The sequence below is a fragment of the Aythya marila genome (assembly GCF_965140915.1).
Source record: "Aythya marila genome assembly, chromosome: 3".
Lineage (NCBI taxonomy): Eukaryota > Metazoa > Chordata > Aves > Anseriformes > Anatidae > Aythya > Aythya marila.
The window spans coordinates 35,009,242-35,033,117 of NC_139044.1; the positions used below are offsets into that span (position 1 = coordinate 35,009,242).

Consider the following 23,876-nt stretch of genomic DNA (forward strand, 5'->3'; position numbering starts at 1 on the left):
GTTATACAAACCCACAAATGCATCCAGCTCTCTCTTCTGTAGAGCAGCGGGAACAGACATTTTTGATTTTGAGCAGGATTCATGTATCTGGGCCCTTCAACATACTTTGATGTTTTTGCTGTTTTGAAAAATCCTTACTCAGCTGCTGTGTTGTGAAATGTGGCTGTGCGAGAATCTCCTAACTGTGAAATATGAGGATTTTTTATTTTTTGTGCTGGTCAGCAGTGGGATTTTGTGACCTCCAGTTGATATCTGTACAGTACATCTTGTATGTGTGCATTAGTGAGACAGCACAGTGCCTCCAGGAAATGCATTCTTTTGCAGTGGGCCATATGGGTAGCTTTGCATGTTTATGATGAAGATAGGAAGATAAGGTTTGTTGCTTGCTCTTTTTCCTTTCTTAAAACTTTTTATTGCGTTTTGTTCCTGCACGTAGTTAGGCATCCTAAAAGGATGCTGGAGATAAAGCAGAGCTTATCCCCTTAACCAGCATTTGCAGCAGACTGCTGGATTGCTCGAGGTCACTGCTCTGTTTAGAAAGAATAGTTTTTCATACTTGGCTATCACGAAAAAATTTAATAGCAAACACGCCAGCCTAACTTCAACAGGTAGGGAGTTGGAAACTGAAGTAGTTTTCAACCATATCAAGATGGGACTACAGCATACATTAAAAAAAAAAAAAAAAAACAACAACAAACAAGTAGCCTTCTATCCAAGTAGTGCATGCGGATACTTGTCCTGTGTTTCTGGCATGCAGAGATCTTAGGATATCAACAAGAAAATTATAGGCTTCCATGGCTTGAGATAAAGGAGCAGCTTGGCTAGTTACTTATTCCTACCCAAACGAATCCAGGTGCTGGAGGGAGAGAAACATTCACGTGCTAAGCCATTCTGTTTCAATAGGAAACAGAGAACTTGTGTGGAAACTTGGATAGTCTTCCTCAAACTCAGGGGAAGTAATTAGTGCTGTAACTGTGCAGAAAGCTCTTTCCGGCCCATATCTTAAAGGTATTACTAAATGTTGCTTTAAGATTGGAAAAAGGACGTCTCCAGTGCATGTGATAAAGGGAGGATCGTGCTGTAAGAACTCTGAGAGGAAAAAATTGGAGATCTTTACCGCTGCTTCTGAAGTCTTCTTGCCTGAGGACCAGCTACCCACCTCAAGTATACACCTATGTAATTTGGGGACCATTTTGTTCTTTGGTTCTTGTTTCTGCCCCACTTCCCCTTCCTTCCTTCAGATGCATTCTCCATAAAGGAACTGCTGCTCTCTGAACTAACAGGCAGGCTCTCAGTCTCCAACTTAACTTAAAAACTTCATTTCTTCATCCTTGCTCATCCATCCCTGTCCCAAATGTTAGTTTGCTGTCATCCTCCTAAGTGGAGGAGTGCATAAATCAGTGTCTAATTACCTGGAAAACTGAGCTTTCTATGGCTGCATTTTCTTACTTTTTTTTTTTTCTTTTTTCTTTTTTCTCCCCCTTTTCCCCTTTTTCTTTCTCCTTCCTCTCTTTTTTTTTTCTTTTCCTTTTTTTTTTTTTTTTCTTCATTGTTTTATAAAGGGATTTTTTCAAACCATGCATGAAATGAACACAGAAAACCAGAACTTATAGTTCTCTTGGACATCCCTGTTTTCCTCATTGATGGATTTTATTACAGTTGATAATCCAGGACGTTTCTCAAGACATATTCACAAGTTACTTGTTCAGCCAAGTACAATGTTCTTCTCTGTGTTTTCTTTAACCCCTCCCTGGTTCCATCATACCTTCTTTTCCCTCTGACTGTGGTGGGGCCCTGTATTTCAGGATGTTACATTGGCAGCAACTTCAACCAAAATCAATGTTGAACCAGTACAGAAAGAGCAAGGTTACAAAGTCCTATTACAGTAGCAAAGTGTAGCAGTTCAACAACTATCATGCCAAAAGGGACCAAATAGTCATTTCAGCTGGAATCTTGTCTCTGATGGCAGCCAATGCACGTTCCCCTGCATTCCTCACAAAAGCAGCCTGCCAGTTACAGGGGTAACTGTCCCCATTCTCAACCTCTGCTCAGCTTGTGTCTTGAAGAATAATGTCTTTGGCAAGGAAAATAGAAAAGTGTTGTGCTGAGGAAACGATGAGCTGAACTTCATGGTGTTCCATCATCTCCATTGAACAGAAATTGCAGTTTAAGGTTCCCATAATTTGTTTTTTGGAAGAGGTCATGTTTCTCATCCTGTGATCTGGAGCTATTCAACATTGTTCAGATCTCACAGGGAGCTTGTTTGTTTGTTTGTTTGTTTCAAGTACAGAAGAGTGGCGGAGAGGACATATTCTTCCTGACTCCTTCAGAGATTGGCTTATATCCTGAAGGTTTCAAATACAGTTTTTCATAGTTTTTTCTAGTTACTCTGCTTATCTCACATCTCAAGGTGTTCTTTTCCACTGTGTTCTCTTAGCACACACAGGATTTCTTTGGCTTTGGAAATATTTGTCTGTGACGGTGATCACAGTTTGTGCCAGACGTAGTGGAGGAACCTACTTGCTGTTTCTGAGAGAGGGAACTTCATCAAAATCAAGGGGAACTTAATGCAATTCAAAAGGGTTGTACCAGAGTGCTCAGACTTGTTCAAAAGCAAAGAGGAGAAGGAGGCCGTACCTTTCTAAGAACACTGAATGGTGATTAGGGTCAGCCTGAAAAATGACAAGTATCTCTTAGCAGGTCAGCAGGAAAGCCACTTGGTTTGGGTGCCGTTGATTGGAGCAAAATAACAGCATCATAAAAAGTAGTGACTTTAGGTAATTTTGGATCAAATTCTTGGCTCATTTACACCTTGCCCTTCCACTGGAGACCAAAGACACCTTTAAAATACCAATAAAATCCTGCTGAAGACAAACAAATTTGTTCTTCCGTGACTGAGCAAAGAATTTGTCCAGAGGCATCAAAATTGTAGCTGCTGCTTAGCTTTGTGGTAGTGTAGATGTTTTCTGTCTTGTCACAAATGCTAATTAGACTGGAAAGAAAATTGTTCTTAAGCAGGACTCCTTAATGTTTCTTTTGTGGTGTTTGAGAATTACAGCTAGCTAGACTTGATCAACTGCTATTTGGTAATCTAGTAAGCAGTGATCGGGGAGAGGGTGCTTGGTGAGCCGTAGAAAGATGTTTTGTGGTGAAGCCCATATCCTGCAGATTCAAGGTGGTGTTATATTTACACAAAGACAGAAAACAGTTTAGGATAAAATTTATTTATCCTAATATATCATATTTATTTATTTGTATTCCACCATGTGATGCCAGCTCTGTTTCTATTTCTATGAGAGACCAGGGTTGCAGAAGTTATTAGATGAGATCCTGCAGTTTGTGGTCTGCAGAAGTCAGGTCTGATGGCCATGATGGTCCATTCTGACCTTCATCTCATCTTTCTGTTGGGTGCTGGGGAGCAGGAGCTGTGCTTTTATCCATAAAACATGAAGCTTAGGGCTGAGTTAGAGTATGAAACAAAGCATCTCCTGCTCATCATTCAGAACACTTGCAGTGGTCTTTCAGAGTAGACTTGTGGAGGGAGAACAGGCTTCTGCAAGGGGGTTTAATTCAAGGGGAGGAGTGTTTAAGTTTTCCTCTGCCCGCTTTTTCTCTGCCATCTGCATTACAGTGTATATATTTTTGGAATGGAAGACCTCATGGCATAAAGCCTCGTGTGTGTAGGTATTGTAATCAGTAAATAGCAGTGCTAGCCTGGGTTGGTGAATTCAGTGCCTAGTATTTCATCTGAAGTGAATTTGTTCATCCCATTGCCCACATGTTCACTGTGATACCATCTGGGTGGTCTGGTATTAGCAAGGTTTTGGGAAGGTGTTGCTATGATTGGATGATCATAATCAATGTGTTCAAAGGCAAACTCATCGCTCTGAAGTGAACAAAAGCTGTGACTGAGAATGCAGAACAAGCATAGAAGAATATATTTAAGGTCAGAGAATTTCTGACGCTTTCTCTGGGCTTTTTGCCTGGCCATAGAAGATGTTGCCAATGCAGATTTGACTATTATTCTTTGTAACTAAGCTCCAATGAGAAGCAAAAGGAGAAGCTGCCACTGCTCCAAGGAACTTGCAATATAAACAAGCTAAGGAACTGATACAGGAGAGTTTGTGGGAACAGTACTAGCCTGAAAAGCAAAAGCAGGACTGGGCTTCACTTTTATGGAGATGTGTAACACCACTTTACTGTTTAGAGGGGGAAAGGACTAGTATTTTGTGAACTGTGGCCAACTGGGATTTCAGGCTGGATCAGGCATTATTGTGAGTTCCCCAAGCGCTTCCTATCTGAGAGGGCTGTCCTGGTGCATAACTGTTCCAGCACACTGCTTTGGTGGAACAGAGGGTTCAGTTCCAAGGTAAACACTTGCTGGCTTCCAGTTTCCTGGGTAAAATGTTTTTCATTCAGTCCTGAACTGTGATTTACCCCTAAGTTCAGGAGGAAGGTGGGAGTGAACCTTGTGCCAGTCTCATTTCCCAGGGCTGAAAGCAGAGGTGCTGCCGATGAATGCGTGCCCTAACTCCTGAAACATACAGACCTTGATGGCAGAAGCCAGGTGAAGACTGAGTAGTCTGCCTCAGGAATGAGCAAAAAGGTGATGGCATGTAAGCATAAGCATATCCTCCTCCAGGGATGGACTCAGGATTCAGAGCCTCTGCTCTCTCCTCATGCTCTTTTGAAAGATGAATGTCTTCTCATCAGGCAGAGATGGTGGTCAGGGATGACAGGGTACAGGGTAGCAGCAAGGCTTTCTGCTTGCTTGAAGCTGTACCTGTTCTGCTAGTAACCTTATGTGCTTGCTCTGTGCTTGCTGTTAGTTTCATGATGTCTGCAGCAATGAGGTTTTGAATTGCCTCAATACCTGTCAGTCATGGTCAGTCCAGAATTTCAATGATTAGCATGGAAACATACGATACCAAAAGCCAGTGAGTTACTTTAATATTTCAACCTACACTCCTGTAGGAGAATCCACCAGAGAAGTGTGTGGGGGATGCTTTGTGTAGGGTGTCTAGAAAGTTATTAACAAAGGAATATTTCAATTTGAAAACTTAGAGAAATGCAAGCAAGCAAGCCAAACATTGTTTCTGTTGACACTTGCTGAAAAACAGCAAATTCAACTGCTTTTTTTTTTTTAACACCACCTACCATTGTGTTTTCAGAAATGAAAGGTCCCTGGGCTACTGTAGTTGTTCAATCACATATAATATAGCTGAGAGAAAAAATGTTCTGGTTTACTTAGTCATTGCACAGATCTCTGGTGCACCTATCTTTGCCAGTCTCTACTCACGGACCATCAAACATTGCTGGTTTTAGACAGCTTCTTCAATTTTCTTTTTCCTCTGCAATATCTCAGTTCATAAAACAAGCTAAAGAATGTTAACGAGGGATGCTTCTCTGACAGCTGTGTGATATGGTGCTATCTTGCATGTGAGGAGTATTCATGGAGTCCTCCAAAGTTTGTGTAGACACAGTCCATGTGTCTTGTGAAGACACAGGGGAATTACATTGTAAGCCTTGCTTTCCAGGAAAAGTAGAATCTAAGTCCAGGCTTATCTTCTGCCTTGCTGAGTTGGTGTTGTTCATGTGGCTTTCATACCTCATGATACCTAAAAGACATGTTAACTGGAAGTTTTGGTCTGTCATTAGTAAGCAGTCCTGGGGTGGAGTTACAGGAACTGCAGCCTGAGAAGAGAGAAAATAAAATAGTATACAGCAGGTATGGCGAGGTGCATTTTGGTTGTAGCAAAATATGTTTATTTTGCAATTTGACCAGAATACCACCAATGTGTTTTTTGATATCCTCAGCCCCATACAAATATGGCACAAATAAGGAAAGGCTGATAGGTGCTCTGTGTGTTGTGCAAAAATGCTTTTGAGTCGCTCTGCTGTTTACTTTGCATGAACATAGGAATTGCAAAATTTTTCCATGTAATCTTGCAGAAGGTTGGGGTTGGATAGTCCAGGATTTGTTGTTTTGAGCTGGAGAGAAGCACACGTGGCTTTGGCACATGCATGCAAAATGTATCTTACAATGTTGCTGGCCGCAGGGGAATTTCTGTGGGTAAATAAGATTTCTGTCTCAAGGGCTGTCCATATGGCCCCTTTCACCAGCACTAATTCCACTTAGATTAACTGCACAGCACGAATGTGGGTCAAAGCCTGGATTGTTGGGAGAATGAGTTCCTGCTTCCAGACTGCTTCCCACAGAAGTACTTGTTGGCAGCTGAGATCATAGTGCTCACACTCCTCACAATAACCCACTTTGAAATGTATTTAGAGAGGGGTCTTGGCAGTCTGCTTGCTGCTTTTCCATACAAAGTGCAGGCCCCGGTTTGTAATCCCACTCGGCACGTCAAGGCATTGCTGCTGGGCCATCATGTTTTCTGACTTGATGCAGCACAAGGCGAGGCGTGTGCATTTGGTCCAGCGATGCCAGCCCGTTTGAGACGAGTTTTCTCCTTACTCTTCAGCAAGAAAGGAAGAACTGCTCTCTGCAGCACTGCATTATTTACACAGAAAGCCACTGTGTTGCTTCTGTGAACACTGCAAGTCAAAGGAGATGGAGAAACAAGGGGGAGCAGGAGGGAACAGATCTCATGGTATCATTGGCTTGCATGTGCCTGTAGTTCCAGTGCAGATTGCTTCTCGCTTTCTTTTTCTCCTTTGCCTACTCCACTGGTGGCAAAGGCTCTGCACTGGGGTCAATCAGCACATGGCTAGTTTGGTTGTCTCCTGTTACACTGGGATTCCTTAGGTGGGAAATACAAAACCTAGCCATAAATTGCCTGCTTTACAAACTGGGGCAAAGCTACCAAGTGGATATACTCAGCTCTTTGTTTGTAAGTAAATATAATTTTAAAGTTACATATTTATTTTCAATTCTGAAATGAAATCAAGTCTTCAGGGTCCAGTTTCTCCTGACACATACCTACATTTTCACCACATCCACTCGTACCATTCACAAGGAGAAATCCCTTTGACCCAGACCTGGAGGTGCTTTCAGCACAGGTTACCCTAAGCAGTTGGAGGGAGAGGTCAGGGGCTACAACCTGCCCACAGTGCAGTGAGTGCAGAGGTAAAACTGTTCCAGTGCCACTACCCCACTGTATTTGTCACTGTCTCTTTCCTTCCAGATAGTTTTTTTTACAATTGACTGGGAAGTGAATTTAAGTCATCACAACACAGACAACTTCATTGCTTCAGGTGCAGATGGTGGCCTGTGAGGACTCGGTAACATAGGTGTAGTTTTGATATGAAGATGCTGGCAGTGTGGTTAGCATAGGAGATCTGCATGCCTCTTTCTGGGGCTAATGCTGCAGTTTAGAACGAGGGGTGAGAGCAGAACGTTATTCCCTGTAGCTGAGGGCATCGTGGGCAGGAGCACACAACACAGGGAGTTTGCCTCTTGCCTCTGCTGCTGGGTTCAGTTTGGATAGCGCTCAGTCACGTTCTGCTTGTATGTGCTGTGCACCCTCATCCGCCTCTGCACAGTAAAACCACTGAGTAGTTATTGAGCAGCTTAAAATTAAAGTGGACAGAACAAAGGTAGATGTAGCATTGAGGAGATGTTGAATCCTGTAACCTGTCTTGGTGCATGATTTTGGGACAGTGTGAAGCCTCCTCCCACCCACCCTCTGCCCCCGTAAGGTAACACAGGACAGGCTGCCAGCCATGGATGTGCCATCAGGCTGCCAGCTTCCTGACTGGGGACCAAGGAGAAGCTGAAGCAATGTGGCGGGGCTGGATGGGATGATGCGGTTGAGGCAGGATGGATGGTGGTTGCAGCCTCATGCTTCAACAGGTCTCCTCTCCTTGTCATCTCCTGTGGGCTTTGGCAGCCTACCTTAGTGCATGCAGAAATGATGATAGCTGCATGTGCTGCAGGCAGTCACACTGCGCAGGGATTCCTGGCAGTTGGGGGAAACTGGGTACACAGAAGAACTGGAAAAATCTGACTGGTCTGCATGGCCTAGAAGATGGGCTGTCCCATAAAATAACACGTTTCCTATGCATAGCTGTGAAACACTTTGGGATCATTAAAGAACAAATATTTGGGGGCTAGTTTTGTTTTGCTTTCTTTATGAGGGAGTGCGTGTTTTTTTTTTTTTTTTTTTTTTTTTCTTTTCCCTTAAAGCCTGCTACTGCTGCCTTGAGACCACCATACTAGGAACTTTCTTCAGTGTTTTCCCATCTCTTTCTCCTTCTGAATGCAGGAAGCACAAAATACTCTTCTGGCATTTGAGCTGCAGTTATTTTGAGTGGCTCCAAACAGAGGGAAATGTGTTTCTGCGGTAGTTGCTGCAGAGAAAGAATTTTGCTGAAATGTCTCTCCCCCACCGCCCTTTGGTGGCTGCAGAAAAGAAGCCAGTGTTTGAGGCCCCTGCTCTGTGCATCTGCTGGATCAGTTTAGGCCAATTTTCCCCCTCCCCCTTCCCCTCTTTCCATTAGCAAACTAGATATAAAACAGAAGCCATTGGATAAATAGGAAAAATGTGTAGCAGAGGAAGCCCTTGTGATTAGGGAGCTGTTAACCAGTTATTTCATGTCCGGCTTTCAGTGTATTTATAAAAATGATGCTATTCAGTGACACATCGAATTACTATAAATGGCATTGGCTCAGTTGCTTTCTCATGGAAGCCAGCTTGCACTTTATTTTTAACATGGGCCCACCGAATATTTTTAAAGTTAGCGTAGTATTTGTGGAAGACGCTAAAACAGCAGGCGAAATGTAGGCAATGGACGTGAACTTTCCTCGTGCCCTGTCTCGCCAGTGCCCTCCGGAGTCCTGTGGCAGCACGCTGGGAGACAGCAGCTCGGGCAGCCTCCGTGTGCGCTTCTTGGCTGAGCAGGGGAGCCGGTTGACTGATGTGATTAGCGGCAGCTGCAGCGTTTGGTTTGGTGATGTGGGAGCTTGTCCATTAGGAGCTGGCCCGAGACCCAGTAAACTTCGCCCTCCCCCCTATTTTCTTTCCATTGATCGCCAGCAGCCGTCACATCGTTACATGCATTTATAATGTCCTTGCTGAGACTTCAGCGTGTGCACATGGTTTAAATCAACGGCTTCCCAAATAGGGGGAGCAAAAGCACCAGTACTCCCTACCTGCCTCCAACAATATGCTTGTAAACTTCAGGGACAAGCAGAAAGAAAAATACAGTTTATGGAAAAGTGCCAGGGGGTTCTGAGTCTACAGATCGTGCTAAGTTTTGGACAAAGAGGTGAGTCTTGCATCATGGTCTAAATGCGGTGAGGTGTAGTCTTCCATACGTTTCTTCTGAAACAAATGTTGCAGAACAGAAAATGCTCCGTGTGGCATTGTGGCACCTGATCCTCAAAGCTGTCCTTGTCATATGTGGCATTTTGGCAGGGATAGTGCACTCGGTGAATGGTGGCTAATAAGGAACATGTAGAAGTGGGGAGGGAGGCCATTGACAGCCTGGTGCACAGGTATTGTCACCCTGGCTTTATTTAGGGGTGGAGTGCAGCTCTCGTCACACTTCCTGGAGTTTCTAGGTGACCATCAGAGCTATCCTGAAAGAGAGGGACTCTTAACTAATGAAATACTATGAGACTAAAGCATTGTACAAAACTGCCACAGCCAGCTCTAGCCTGGGCTGCAAATTGCAGATCTCATGGATCTCCAAATCACGTGGAATCTCATGCAAGTGCTAGGGAGCCATTTCCGTGCCAATTCAATTCCAAATGCAAGCATTTATTCCAATATCTGGTTTCCAGTTATATTCCATCAAGGATCAATACCTTTGCAGTAGGTCTACCACACATAAAATGACAACACTAGAAATCTAGATTGGACTAACCACTCAACAGAATATTGTACAGCACAGTGGTTTTGCATTGGGACAAACAGGGTGTAGAAGCCTGGTATATCTTTCCCTTTGTTTTCTCTGATTCTGAGAGATCCGTTGCATCATAGAAAATGTCATTTTCAGAGTATTCAGGCTGTCCTTGGTAGCCGTCCAGTTTGTGTGTCCTGAGAGATCCCTCTTCAAAATATTTATATTTAATACTCTGATTGGAATGGAGAAGACAGCATTTGTTTGTACATTGCAGGGGTGAGAAATACAGTTCTTAATCATACTACGGGACAGCCTATTTGTTAACAGGCTCTTCTAGTCTGGAAGTTTTATAACCTACTCTCTTGGCAGAGATTTCATAGCAGATGCATTTGTGTTGTCTCCTCTGATTATTCAGGCGTTGCTATTTAACTATGTAGGTGAAATGTAATTAAGAAGAATTGAAATAAATAATTTTTTGAACGACGTTTACTCTTACTTGTACCACAGTTGACAGCAGAATTTATTCCTTACAGACAGCTAAGTGGGGAATGGCTTTGTCTTGTCCATGCCTCAATTTCATCATCTGCCTGATGGGGGTGGGGAAGGAGGTTACAATGTTGCTTCAGATTTCTGTTTACTAAAGAAATAATATCATTTTTGTGATGCAGTAGCCCTTCATTGCTTGTTTTGTTTATTTACTTGCTTGTTGATTCCCTTGATTTAGTAACTTCACAATTGTAAAGGTCTTTCCAGTACGTTAACTACTTGCACAGACTCATTAGAAGGCACCCTCTGCTATTTCAGTTAGGTAATGGAAGTATAAGGAAGAGGAAAGAAGAGAAAATAAAAAGTAAGACCATACGTGGTTCGGCATCCTGCTCGGAGCCCAGCATGGCTGCGCTGGAATCCTGCTGATGGAATGTCCTGACATTATGGTGTTTATTTCCACCACAGCCCTGAAATGTAAACAGGACATCGTTGGATGCTAATCCCAGGGACGGGAAATGACTGAGAATCCTGGACTCTTGGGCTATTGGTAGGATGTAAGGAATTGAATTTTACAGGAGGAGTGGCATGCAGTACCAGCAGCGCATGAGAGCACATGCCAGAGGAGGTGTTTTCAGGAAGGGTATCTGACGCATGCTTATGGGGAGGAACAAAACACAACATTGGCATCAATATACACAACAGTTTGCAGGATATTCAGCATGCTAGGATGCTCTGAGCATCCCATCCTAACAGGATGGAAGCTGAAGAGAGAGCTTGCCTAGAGCTTGAAATGTATACAGATTAAATGGCAATTTATCACTGTGGCATTTATTTTCCACCATGCGTTACAATGCTGGAGTGAATTCAGCTGAAGAACATGGAAATAGCAGAGAGGGAAAAGCAGCAGCTTCTGCTCCAGGCCTGAAGCCCAGAGGGAATGGGGTGGAGGTAGCACAATGAGGGGAGTGGTGGGTTAAGTGCACTGGAAAGCCATCTGTGTGTCTCATGGGCAGCCCTAATTGATGGCATGAGGATAGTATTGAACTTGCAGTCATGACTCCCTCTCCCCTGAAATGGAAAAGGGCACGTCCAAGTTGTGTAGGATGGTGCCTGCTGTGCTGTGTTTGGGGAAGATGTGGATGAGCTGCTACCAAGTTCTTGGCATGTGGTGTAGGGCACTTGAGGCTCACATTGCTGGAAAGAGATGCACCCCACTTTCATGCTGTTAGAAAACCTTGCTTTTTCCAAGCAACAGCTGCAAATCCCTCCTCTGTATTCCCTCTTGTAGTAGCAAAGACAGAAATGTGTTGTAATGAGTATAAAGGGAGTCCTTTATGGAGATGGCTGAATGCGTACAGACCCTGTAATTCACACTGACTCTCCAGCTTCCAGACTGGCTGCCTGCTGTTGCCACACAAGGTTTCCCTAATTCTTGGTCTGGCGTCTGTAGCAAGGAAAGGACCATCAGCGCTACAGGCTGAAGAGAAAATGAATCCAGTTTTCTGTGCTTTGAGCGTTGTGCACTGTGTTTCTGCAGTAGCTCCCTGTGCACGGTGCTGGATGCATTGTGCAGCGAGGCGTCATTTTTGGGTGGGCATCTTCTGATTGTTTTCACGAGCGTCTTGCTGGTGCAGTTGCCAGTGTTGATGCCTTTTGAACCCAGCGCTCTGAATTGTGACTCTCCTGTGCTGTTTGGGCCGGGTTTCCATCCGGATCTGAAATTGGAAATTTATTACTTGGAACTGTTTTTTAAAGGTGAAACTGACACCGGTTTCTTATTACTTACCAAGTCCTGAGGGCAGAGTTACATTCCTTACGCTGCTGTAGGTGTTAATGATTTCATCAACTCAAGAAGCCCAGAGACCTGAACTCTGCTCTTGGCAGCTAGTAAAGAAGGGAAACTGACTTTCAAATATTTTGTTTTTAAAGTTGTTTTTCTTTATGGTGTTTACATTAGCGGGCTGGAATTTGTGGGACAGACGTAAAATTGGAACTAAGAGAATTTGTTGACTTCTTAGTTCTTAGAAATCAAACCGATAGTAAAGCCTCAGTAGGCTGCTGAACCTGGTCTTGGCAAGCACCTCTGAAGTTGCAGAAGAACAAGAATCTGCGAGTGGGCCTGTTGTGGGTGCAGGCCTCAGCATTTCATTTGCTTGGTATGCTTTCTATGCCTCAAAATAATCAGGAAGGATACTATTATGCAGATCCCAAGATTTTTTCTATATTACTTTCAGTTGCATGCAAATAACTCTCAAACTTTGCTCAAAGTCTGGAGAGATTCCGGGATGTGGTTTTTTTGTTTTGTTTCTAGCATAACTTCTGTCTTGTATCGTGCAGAAAGATGGCATTGGGAACAAGGACAGGGATTTAAAATCAGAATTAATTGGTATTACTTCAGGCTCTGCCACTTGCTTGTTGTAGGTCTTAAGCAGGCCGTCATGGTCTTCATGCCTGTATTGTGAATCCTTGTGTCTTTCCAGGTAGCCATGATATGCAAGTTCTGGTTTAGATTTAAATAATTTTCCGATCCAAGAGTGAGCCACTGTGAAGTGACTGCTGTACATGTGACAGACTGCTGTAGAGGTGCTAAATGGAAGGTTACAGAATTTAACATTGATTAATCCCCTCTATTGATGGGTGAGATTCAAAAGCTTATCCTTTAATTACTTAAGGAGGTACTTAAAAGGTGATTTGTTCATCACCATTTATAATTAGCTATATAGAGAATATTTGGTGATAGCATTCTTCAGGCTAGGAAAATCAAGTCAGGAACCAGGCTCAGGGGATTGAAACTTGGCAGATGAAGCACAAATTTCTAAAGTTAGAGACTGTTTACTGAGGGTTGTGGTAGATTTTCTGTTGCTGGAAATCTTTAAATCAAATGAGATGCCTATTGAAAAGTTATATTCTACTTCAGACAGGAATTAATTTATGGCAATCCTGTGGCATGTGTTATGCATGAGGTCAGCCTAGCTGATTGGTACAACCCTTTCTGCTTCGTAGTTCATAAGATTGTCCTCAAATTTGTGAGTGCAAGTCTCACTGAAGCCAGTGGAAGCAAAATAAACCTGAGGTCAGAGCTTTCTTTCACATCCTTCTCACTTCGAGCCTGTATTGGCTTGTTAGCCAGCTAACACATGGAAATATCCTCCTGCATTGCTTTTATCTACTTAGCACTGCCTTGTGCCACTTAGCTTGCTATGTACCTTCCATGTGTGCCTGTAAATTGCGGGATGTTTCTTTTTAGTCGTTGTTGTTTTATTCGTTTTTTTTGGAAGTGTGAGTTGAAAGGTGAGAAGGCTTGAGCAGATCTAAAAGGAAGCAGATCAGATTGTGGACACAGCTGGACATTCCTGCTCTGCTGTCCCTTTGGCAATGATTGATGTGGGATATGCATGTGTATTTGTGATGATGATTTTGTGTCTTTTTTTTGCCTTTTTTTTTTTTTTTCCCCAGTACCTTTGAAAATCAGTAAAAGAAGGGGTCCTTGAATGTGAGGTTGCTCCCCATGCTTCAGACACTTGCCCAGCAGATCAGATGGAGATCCTCTATTTCTCCCAACAAGGCAACTAGCCCAGTTGGTCTTGTTAAAAGTCTCCTCCTGTTGTGCTGTACTACTTGTTCAAAGTGGATCAGGCAGCTCAGGGGTAAAGTAGAAGTCTCTATATTCCTGACCAAACTAGCAGCTAAATGACTGCTGTTGCTGAAGGACCGCAGCTGGTAATAGCCTACAGGTGCTGAAATGGCCACATAGGTTGGAAACAAGAATCCCTTGGCTGATTGAGGCACTGTTCTGAGAAGACAGACCAGCTCGTGGTAAGAGTTCCTGTGCCTCATGGACACTGGTGGTTAGGCTTTCAAAAGAGCTCAGTATGTCTCGCACATTTTTCCATTGAGATTTTCTCATGAAAAGGTCTGATCTCAGAATTGGCAAATTTTGAAAACATAGAGTTTCCCGAATGTTTCCACATTCTTATGAGAACTGGATATTTCAAAATTTGTGATAAATCACACTAGAAACATGTGTTTATTTGTAACTATTTCCTCCTTTTTTTTTTTTATGCTGCCAACTGCAAAAAATCAAAAAAAATTTCAAAAAAAAATCAATGGTGATAGGTTATTCTAAATTATATTTTATTTTTATATTTTATTTTTATTCCTTTGGGGTTCAGTAGGAGGGGAAGTGATTTAGTGAAATGGGAAACTTCTTCAGTTTTTATTTTCCTTAAAAACAAACAAACTCAAAAGGCATCTATAGAATTCTGAGCACTAAAATAGCCTTTTTTTTTTTTTCCAATATGATTTTTTTCTTTTTTGAAGGCAGTTCTTTTTCCATTGGAGCAGCTCTGTCCACTCTTTTTGGACATCTGCTTGCTGTTTTGTGCTGAAATGGAAGCTGGACAGTTTTGACAAAACATGTTCTTGATGGCAGGGGCCAAGCTCTGTTTAAAATTAATTCTAATTGTTGAAATTCAAGTGTGTCTTGTACAAGCATGGAAAGTGAAGTTTGCTCATCATATGTATAATCCTATTCCTATAAGTGACAGTGGTGAAGAAGGATCGGCTGCAGAGCAGACTGATAAGATCAGTGCATTTAGAGAAAGGATTTCCTGCGCTTCCTCTAAATAGTAAAATGCTCCTTTTATAGCATACTGTTGAACAGAAAAAGCAACAGCTGATTGAGATGTCCTCTTCAATTAATCCCCATTTTGAATGAATGCCCTGAAGGGCCACGTATAACTTGGAGAGGCCATTGCATCTTTGCAGGCATGGTTTCAGGTAAGCCTTTAGAACTATGTTGTGCCAAATCCCTCTTACTCTTCAAGGACTAATTCCATTAGGCTACAACAACCCTGCCATGCATAAACTCAACTTCTCTGTGTGATCAGCCCTGCCCCAAGGAACGTTGGGCAATTTTACTGGAAAGCACCTTATGTATAGCATCTGCTGGGTATAGTCTAGCAGGCAAATAGCCTGAAGAGACCAAGCGGTGGCATGGTAAAAGGTTGCCTGAAGAGAGAGAACACCCAGTTTTTAGTCCCTGGGGGCCTACTTGGTATTTCTGGCACAGGGGTGCACACAGCCCTGTTCTGGGATAACCCGAAGTGTAAGTGTTGCTTTTATTTTTCCTCTGTCTTTTAAGTCTTCAGAGATAAAAATCAAGCTGTCTTGAGGGGAGGCACTTTTGATTTTGAAACAGTTATGAAGAAGACATCACCCAAGGGCACTATCTAAAGCATATCTGAGAGATAACATACGTAGTGCAGAAGGGTGACAAGTCAGGGCCAAGTGTACGTTCACTTGGCACATGATGTGTAGGTGAATGGGAAGAGTGTGTTTGATTTCGGGATCCTTTGGGGAGCGGCTTCATATGCAGCAGTGCTGCATTGGTGTGGGAGGAATTATCCTTTCCTTCTGAGGTGGTTGGTTGGAGAAATCGTGTGTTCAGGTGTGCTTCGGATAAACTACAGACAAGAGAATAAAGTTAGAAAGTAGAAAGAGATGGAGAGTGCAAGGGCATGAAGATGACCTTCTCGCTACTGGAAAGCTGTCATTTTCAGCATCGTCATCTCTCCAGCCAGGTTACTGTGGAGACCATCCCTAGTACATAAACTGTCAGATGTTTGGTGAGCTACATGCTGCTGAGCAGGAAATCATTCACATTCCTTATCTTCCACACAACAGGCTCAGGAGAAATTCTGCCAGAAAGCTTGCTCCCAGGCCTCAGGGAACAGGGCTTGACCTCTGGGAAAGGTTTTTTTTTTCTGGGCTTTACTTATAAAAACTGAATTCAACTACTTTCTGAGCATTTGGCTTGAAAAGCTTCCAAAGGGCAACTAGTAGATGGTAGTGGTTAGGAGTCCTGCTGTGGCTAAAATCCCATCCTGTTCCCACAGAAATGAGTGGTCAAACATCCACTGACTTCAGTACAAGCAGCTGAGTGGTACAAAGGGAACAATTCTGCAAAGCCCTAAACTTCTGAAGAATTAAAACCCAGACTCAAGTATCTCAATTTGGATGGTCTCCAGGAGCAAAAACTTATTCCCAAGCAGTGAAGTAATGAGGCTGTAGACTAGCTGTCTAGGGAATGTCTTGGAGCAAGCCAGTGGATTAGGAATAGCCCCATCTTACCTGGTATGGGAACCAGCAGACATACGTGTCCTTTGTACTTGTCACCATCTCTACTAGTGTTAACGCAGGGATAGTGTCTATGCTGTGGATGGTACTAGAACTGCAGTCATTTCACCACATGAATGTTTTTGTCATGTTGCTTCTGGGGTAGGGAAGTTGAGCCATACTTGGAAAAGATCCTTAGTTGCACACCTTACCTCTAAATGCTGTTTTTAATCCCCCTTTCAGACCAAACCCATGCTTTTCTTGTTTTTAAGGTGGTAGTTGGAGTTGTCATTTAACACTTTCCTGCTCTCTTTTCTCTTCCTCTACCAGTTGCTCAGAACTTGTTTATCAACTTCTGAATGAAAGGTGTCATGGCTCAATGACATGGCTCCAGCTGCTCCAAGAATTGTTTGGTCTGCTTCTTAACAAAAACCTTTCAGCTCTTCTATGTTAATCTAGGAATTTTTTGTTTGTTTGTTTGTTTTTATTTTGTTTTCAGTTTTACACTGCAGTGTTTGCAAGTAAGAGAAATTCTCTTTATAAGTGTGTGAAAGAAGCACTGTTGTCTGAGAGATATATAGATACATATTTTTTCAGTAAGGCTGCAGGCATTGTGTTCATTTTTATCATCCCTCTAGCCATTCTTTTTCTTCCATATGTTTCATATAGATTAGCCTCTATCCTCTGGTAAAATAATGTAAACTTATAACTGTTTCTACCTTTCAGATAGGAACAGAATAAAGCTTGTACCACTTGGGCGTGTGTGGTTTGGGATTCTAATGGCCTAGCAATGGAGACAAATGTATTGAAGCATAAGATGGGGCATCAGAGCCTTGGGAGACGAGGCTCTTTGTGTGTGTAAAGCTATTGTGGGATGTAATACTTGAGGGAACCCTGGCTGTTGTCTCATCTCACTAAGGCTTTGAGGGAAGCAGGGTGCTCCAGCTATTCTTCTGTGTTTGTTTCAAAGCTCCCAGGTTTCATCCCCAACAGCTTCTGAACACAATAAGCCAATGCAGTTGGGCTTTCAGCTTTGTACAGATCCCTTCCCCTCCTTCTGCTTGGGAAAACTGTATTGACGGAGAAACACATGGCACAGCACAGGCCAAGCCAGGAGAGGACTGTACATCACTGTACATCCCTCTGTACTGATACGCAACATTATTATTTTCTGCCCAGGGTAAGTGTTGTTTTTCTCAGGAGTGTTGGAAAGCAGGTGGTATAGAGGGTGAAGAAGAGTCCTAAACATTTGGGTGGGACTTGTTTAAGGAAAATTTTAGCACTGTGACCCTAGTGAAGTTGCGCATCCAAAATGCTGGAGGAGAGCCATTAAACAAAGTGGCATAAAATAAACTCACTGTGCATGTTTTCATACTTACGTCCTCGGCTACTTTTGGTGTGTTTATCAAAACATCATGGGCTTTTGGGTCAGTCTAATGGTGGGAATGTGAACAGGGAACGATACATATCAGGACCATATTAAAGCTTTCTTTTAGGCCGTCTATCTTTAAATCTCCTTACCAAAGTAATTCCTTTTAGAAATGATCTGGGTTATGGTGGTGGGGTGCTTGTTTATTTTTGTTAGCCTACAAATATTTACTGTGTGCAAACACCTTGCGCTGAAAGCAAAGGATATGCAACCAAAGCAGTGAAAGAAGCTTACAGTTTTGACTCTCATTTTAGTAGTTGAGCTTCAAGTATATGTTCTACCAGCCAAATTTGTTATCTATTTTTAATGTGTTTATTCACAAGCTATTTGTGGGAGCTTAACTGACCAGCAGAACAGGAGGACACTGTTTTATTATTGACCGGCTGTCTGACAGCGCCTTGGGTTGTGAATGCATCAGTTATTCATGTATGGCTGATACTGAATAGCTCATGTGGTTGTTGAGCAGATTCTCAGACGAGTTTGTTTCCATGGGGTTGTCTGAGAAGTGGTAGGCAGGTGAGAGCCATTTTGTTTAATGAGCTTCAAGGATATAGCAGGTGAAGAGAATCTGTAACTTGAAGTAAGAAGCGAAGATAAAATATTCATTTAAAATCAGCTAAGACACATTCATAACACTTTGGCAAAACTCAACAAGTTCTTCAGTCAATGGGAAGAAGTCTGAATCTGAGGTCACATTCCCCTTTTAGTATCCTCTCCAGTGTGAGTGCTGATTTTCTGCTGCTGCACTGTGACACATTGGAAATATCTGGGTGAAGGAGAACAGTGAGGAAAGTGCACCTAGTTCTTGGTCTTTGTTGGTGGTGAAGATAGGGACACAGGATGGAGAGGGCTGAAGGTTATTGCAATGCAGTCCAGGATGTATGACTGTGGTACAGCACTGAATATCCAGATGGTGGCTGGTAAAGGTGCAGAGGCTCCCCTCAGGGTACAGAGAGAAAGGAAAGCTTTGATTTTCTGTGCAGTGTGAGAGCAGCTTCTGCTTGCAATGATGACTCTTCCCTCTCTTTATGATTTGAGGCAATTTGGTTGAGGTTTTGTAGGCAATATGAGAGAGTATTCCTGGGCAAGGATGGCTTAAGGGGAAGGGTGGAAGGGTAGCTGAAGCATAAACCTAATACGCTATGGCATATACTGCTTTTTCTGTGGTCAGGGACTTTAACAGAGTTAGGGTTAAGGTTGGAAACGAAACCTTTTTGGAGTATATCCAGCCGGACAAGAGATCTGTGCAACACTAACCATGTACATGAATGCTTTCTTGCTCCAGTGTACTACCTCAAATTTAGATTTAGATTTCAGCTTCACTATGTTGCTTGCTTCTTGAAGTAGAGTGAGGAGAACAGCTTTATAGCCCAAATGAAAAGGTGTTTTATCTCCAATCTGTTTCTTTTAAATCTCAGCTATTAAAAGAAAGAAATTTCTCTGTCAACACTGCTCCTAGCATAGTCAGATTTCCTTTTCCTTTTTAATCATAGAAATTGCATGGGTGAATGCAGTTAAAAAATAGGCGTTCATACCAGCCCCTACTAAAGTATGCATATGACTTGGAATATTTTCCCCAGGAGTCAGGAAATGATGATTTGGATGCTCTACTTTGATGTTGCTAAAGTCAGCTCCAGAAAGCCTTTGCAGAAAATGAAATATTTCATTTTCTAAGAAAAATAATCTCAGGTGCCTACCTGGCACAATTCCACTGAAGGACATTTCGCCAGAAATGAACTGAGTCCAAGTTCTGTTTGGAAGAGCTGGTGTCTTGTTTTACGAGGTTATGTGTTTCCATCAGCATTAATAGGAGTCTGTTATAGACTCAGAATGGAAATTATATAAGAAATGTATGTTGTTTACTCATCTGAAGAATGAAAGGCTCTTGTAGAATCTCTATAACTTAATTCCAGTAACACGTGCACCCTGAAATTACTGAAATTATCAAGGGATAAGGTGAACAAAATTTTGAGTATCCTTTCTGATATCTTCCTGTAGAGAAGTGTGAAATGCTTCTTATTTCCTTTTATCTTTCTTCCTAGTTTTATCTACAGAAATATTTTCTGGGATTCCCTAACCAAGATCTTAAGTCATTCCTTTTACAGCGTGTAAGGCACTTCGTACCTGATAAGAGATTTCCTCAGGTGTCACCTCAGCATAAATATTTGAAGAATTGAATACAAAGGCATGAGTACATTTTCTTGACTGAACTATTGGCTGGTTGATTACTGATTTTACCTCTACACCACCGTGTGTGTCCACACCAGTACATGACTAGCTGTAGTGCTCACACATTACGGGAGCATTCTAGCCAGAAAACAAACAAACAAAAAAAACCTTTCATCTTGCCCTTTGTTCCATTTCCTGTGATAAGCAGATTCTCTGTTCATTTCTTTACTAACTCAAGCTCTAACTTGGGTCATTAGAGGTACTCCTCTTGCTTTCAGAATGCTTTCTTTGGTCCAGAGTGGTCAGTTAGAGGGTAGAGACATCTCGTTTCCAAGATATTGTCAAGGTTGGCTCCTTTCTATTAAAAAATGTGTCAAAACTGTTTCTCCAGGTTTATCAAGTCCCAGTACTAAAGCTCATTATTGTTGTTTCCCTTGAGCAACGTTATATTTTCCAACCTCTTTTGCACAGAGGTTTCCTAACTGCTCTGAAAATCTGTCCCTTGCAGGTGACCTGGTGGTTATCATGTTGGCATTTGATGGTTGAGATCAGTTGCCCATGTAGTTGTACTATTGCAATTCACATGGGAGGAAACTCTTACTGTAGGAACATTCCAGTAAAAGCTGGAAATGTATCCTGCAATATTGATATGAAATGTGCTTTGGGGATTAAGAAGAGTTAGTGCTGCTATTAGTAGGCCCCATTGGAGATGAATTGTTTCCTTATCGTGCATGACCTCTTAAAAATGTAGAAAATCTTTGTGTGTGCTTGAAATCTCAGCATGAACAGGATATTCTAAGACCTTGTGGACTCTCTTGCCTGTCTAAAGAACGTTTTTTTTCTTGGAAACAAAAGAACGTTCCTTTAAAGTACTATCCACACCGACGCCCCTCTCTAGACTTGCATTGCTCAGTCTGAGTTGTTTAGTTCTGGGGTTATCCCAGTGGAGCTTTTTGTGATTAATAGCTGATAACAGTGTAAACCCAGCACTAAGAACATTTCCTGGGCAGTAGCCATGCTTCTTACAGGCTCCATTTGACTGATGATAGGGTATGCGCAGAATGAGCACTAGGGAAGAGGTCGCCCTGAAGAGTGTCTCCGTGGTGTGTGTTCAATGTTTGCATTACACATCTGGTTTATCTTCTTTTCAGAGACGGAGCTCCTTCTCTCTACAATTTCCTCTGTTTTAAGCATTGCCAGGCACCACTGTAGTGTATTTGTACCCTTTGCTTGTATTATGCATAGCTAAGGAAAAATATAAATTCAAACAAAGGAATTCAGTAATGTTACATATGCCCTTTTCATATCGTATTTGCTGGTCCATTAGACAAAACTTAAAATTTAGTGATAGCCTATCAGCCTGCATGCAGAGTTTTCAGTTGTATATAAGGTATTTCTGCTTGAATTTGCTATCCAGTCTGCATATGTAGTTGGTCTCAATTTTTTTTTTTTTTCAGAGCTTCTGACATCTTGCAGTTCCACTGATTATGCTGGAAGGTAGGTACAAAGTGCCATGTGAAAAGTCAGGAGTGCTTCTTTGTACAGAGGGCTTTCTGTGCAGGGGGAGAATAAAATGCTGATATGACTTCTTGTTACTGGAAGGGTTTTGGTGCTGGTTGCCTGTGTCTTCTCGACAGCAAGTAGAAATTGGAGAAACAGTAATTTCATTTTTTTCTTGCAGTGAGAAATAATCTTGCACAATATGTATTTAGTTTATAAATGTCCCTGCACAGTCAGGGCAGCAGAGCCAACACCTGAATAAGTTTTAAGAGGCAATGTTTGACTTTGCTGTCTTTAGTTGTATGTATACTATCCCCACATTTAAGATGTAATATATGTAATAAATACTTTTTTAAGTGACTTTTAAATATGCCTCCGAAGTATAAGACAAAACAAAATGTATCAGGTAATGATTTGGATCAAATCCTGTGCAATCTATCAAATAATTCAGTGCTGTACAGAACTAGAGATAACAAGCAGTGATATTGGTACATGTTCTGCAAAGTCATGCATAACCGCACATAATAATAATGTTTGCAGCCCTAAGGGGATTAAGATGATGTTCCTTCCCTAAGAGAGGGTAGAGTTCTGTCCCGTTTGTATACAATGAATCTTCTTTTCAAATCATGTCAAAGGACTGTGTACCCAGATCAAGTGGCTGTTTAGAAGCAGGGTGTTTTTCTTCTTCCTTTCTTTTTTTTTCTTTTTTTTTTTTTTTTTCTCTAGTGTGCAGCTGTGCTGGGGAGTTAAAGGAATTTTATAGTGCAGTCTGGCTTTCTGTGGACTGTACTCAAATCTTTGTCAATAAGATGCAAGAGCTTTGGTTCAGAGGTTGAAAGAACTTGCTGTGTCTTTGGGCAGGCTATGGGCTTGCCGCAGGTACTTAGAGGTCCAGAGACAATACCCAAACATCCGCTGTATGCAGCTTCTCTGCAGTCATTAGGCAAATGAGTTCTCTTTGGGGAAGAACAGGGTGTTGGTCGGTTACAGTTCTAGGAAATCTTCCGTAGTTATACTTCACTACTTAAACTTTTCGTAATTGTGGACAGTAAAGGGCCTTGAGGTGGACGTGACTTCTTGCCATGAGAATCTGGGAGACCAGAACTAACAATTCACAAGCTGGATAAAGCAGTAAAATAGAGATGGTGGTGACTGGCATGGTGTGCATGGGTACTACGTTCTTGCGTACCATATGCTCTATACCATGTTTTCTATGGATATGTACCACTATAGGGAAGATCCTCACATTGGGTATTTTAGGGGGGTTCCCCCCATTCTCCTCCATCCTTCCTTTTACCACACTCTTTGCAACATGCTGCCGCTGGCAAAAAGAGCTCACTGATTATTTTGGGAAGGTGGCTGGTTTTTGGTAGCAGTTTCTTTTTCAGACCCTCATAATCACTACCTGTATAATTCAAAGCATTATCTCTATGGAATTTGATTCAGATGTAGATGAGGACTTGTTCACCCTAATGTTATAAAACACCAGCCCTGAAACCTAAAGCATCAGGTCACAGCTCTGAAACCAGCTTTCAGTGTTGGTGTACAGTCTCCTCCTATAAATATTACAGCAGCCAGAAAATATATTTTATCTGGATACCACTTAAAAATACACACAGAAAACAACCCAAATCCTTGAGCAGAGCTCTTTCCAAATATCCATTCTTCACAAAGACACGTTAGGTTAAAAGTTCAACAATTTCACCAAGCTGCTGGCTTGGAGTCCAAACCTACTTGCGTAATGTTGAGGTTTCAGGGCAATGAACCCACATTATCCCTTGTCAGAATGTTGAACAAAAATAAAAATGCTGGAATAAAATACTGTATGTGACCTTTTCTTAATTTCATTTTCTGGAGTGAATTTATTGTTGGTGCCAAATTGACAACCATGGAATCTGAGTAGCTTAAAAAACAGGTATATAAAATCAGTGACACTTTGACCCTGTCTCTGCCTTGATCTAGAGAAACCATCCCTAAGATGGAGAGAGCATTAAAATCTCAAGACCTGTTCCCTTTGTGCTGCATCTACTGACTGTCTTTTCCATTTACCGGATCACTAAAGAAACCTTTTAGCTATCATCTCAATCAGTTGCTTTTCAGTATATGGAACTGAACTGACAACCACCACCATTATTTACATGTTTGCAGTGACAAACAGAAATACATTCTACTTCTGCTGGTGTGCTAAATAGGAAAGCAGCAGATTTGGAAGGTGGCTTTACCACATGGCATTGTTAAACAGAAGTTTTAAAGAGATCTGTACTACTCCCCCCCCCCCCCCCCCCAAAAAAAAAAAAAAAAAAAAGGAAAAGTTCACGTCGTCTCTATTGGATTTCTCCCCAGTTATACCCATTTACTATAAAGA

The 23,876-nt window shown here is 42.1% G+C and overlaps 1 protein-coding gene across 3 annotated transcripts in view; it reads left to right on the forward strand.

Moving 5' to 3' along the window:
• DAAM2 (dishevelled associated activator of morphogenesis 2) overlaps positions 1–23,876 on the forward strand; it is a 171,690-nt gene that overhangs the window by 18,380 nt on the left and 129,434 nt on the right. Inside the window, exons 1-2 of one of the 3 annotated variants that reach the window (XM_082757201.1) lie at positions 10,806–10,850; positions 21,469–21,508. The exons of 1 other annotated variant lie outside the window; for it this stretch is intronic. In XM_082757201.1, coding sequence (XP_082613327.1) covers positions 21,499–21,508 — 10 coding nt within the window. In that variant the 5' untranslated portion in view covers positions 10,806–10,850; positions 21,469–21,498. Of the gene's footprint in view, positions 1–10,805; positions 10,851–21,468; positions 21,509–23,876 lie in introns of those variants that run through there. One more of the 3 variants, XM_082757200.1, reaches the window with a different exon arrangement.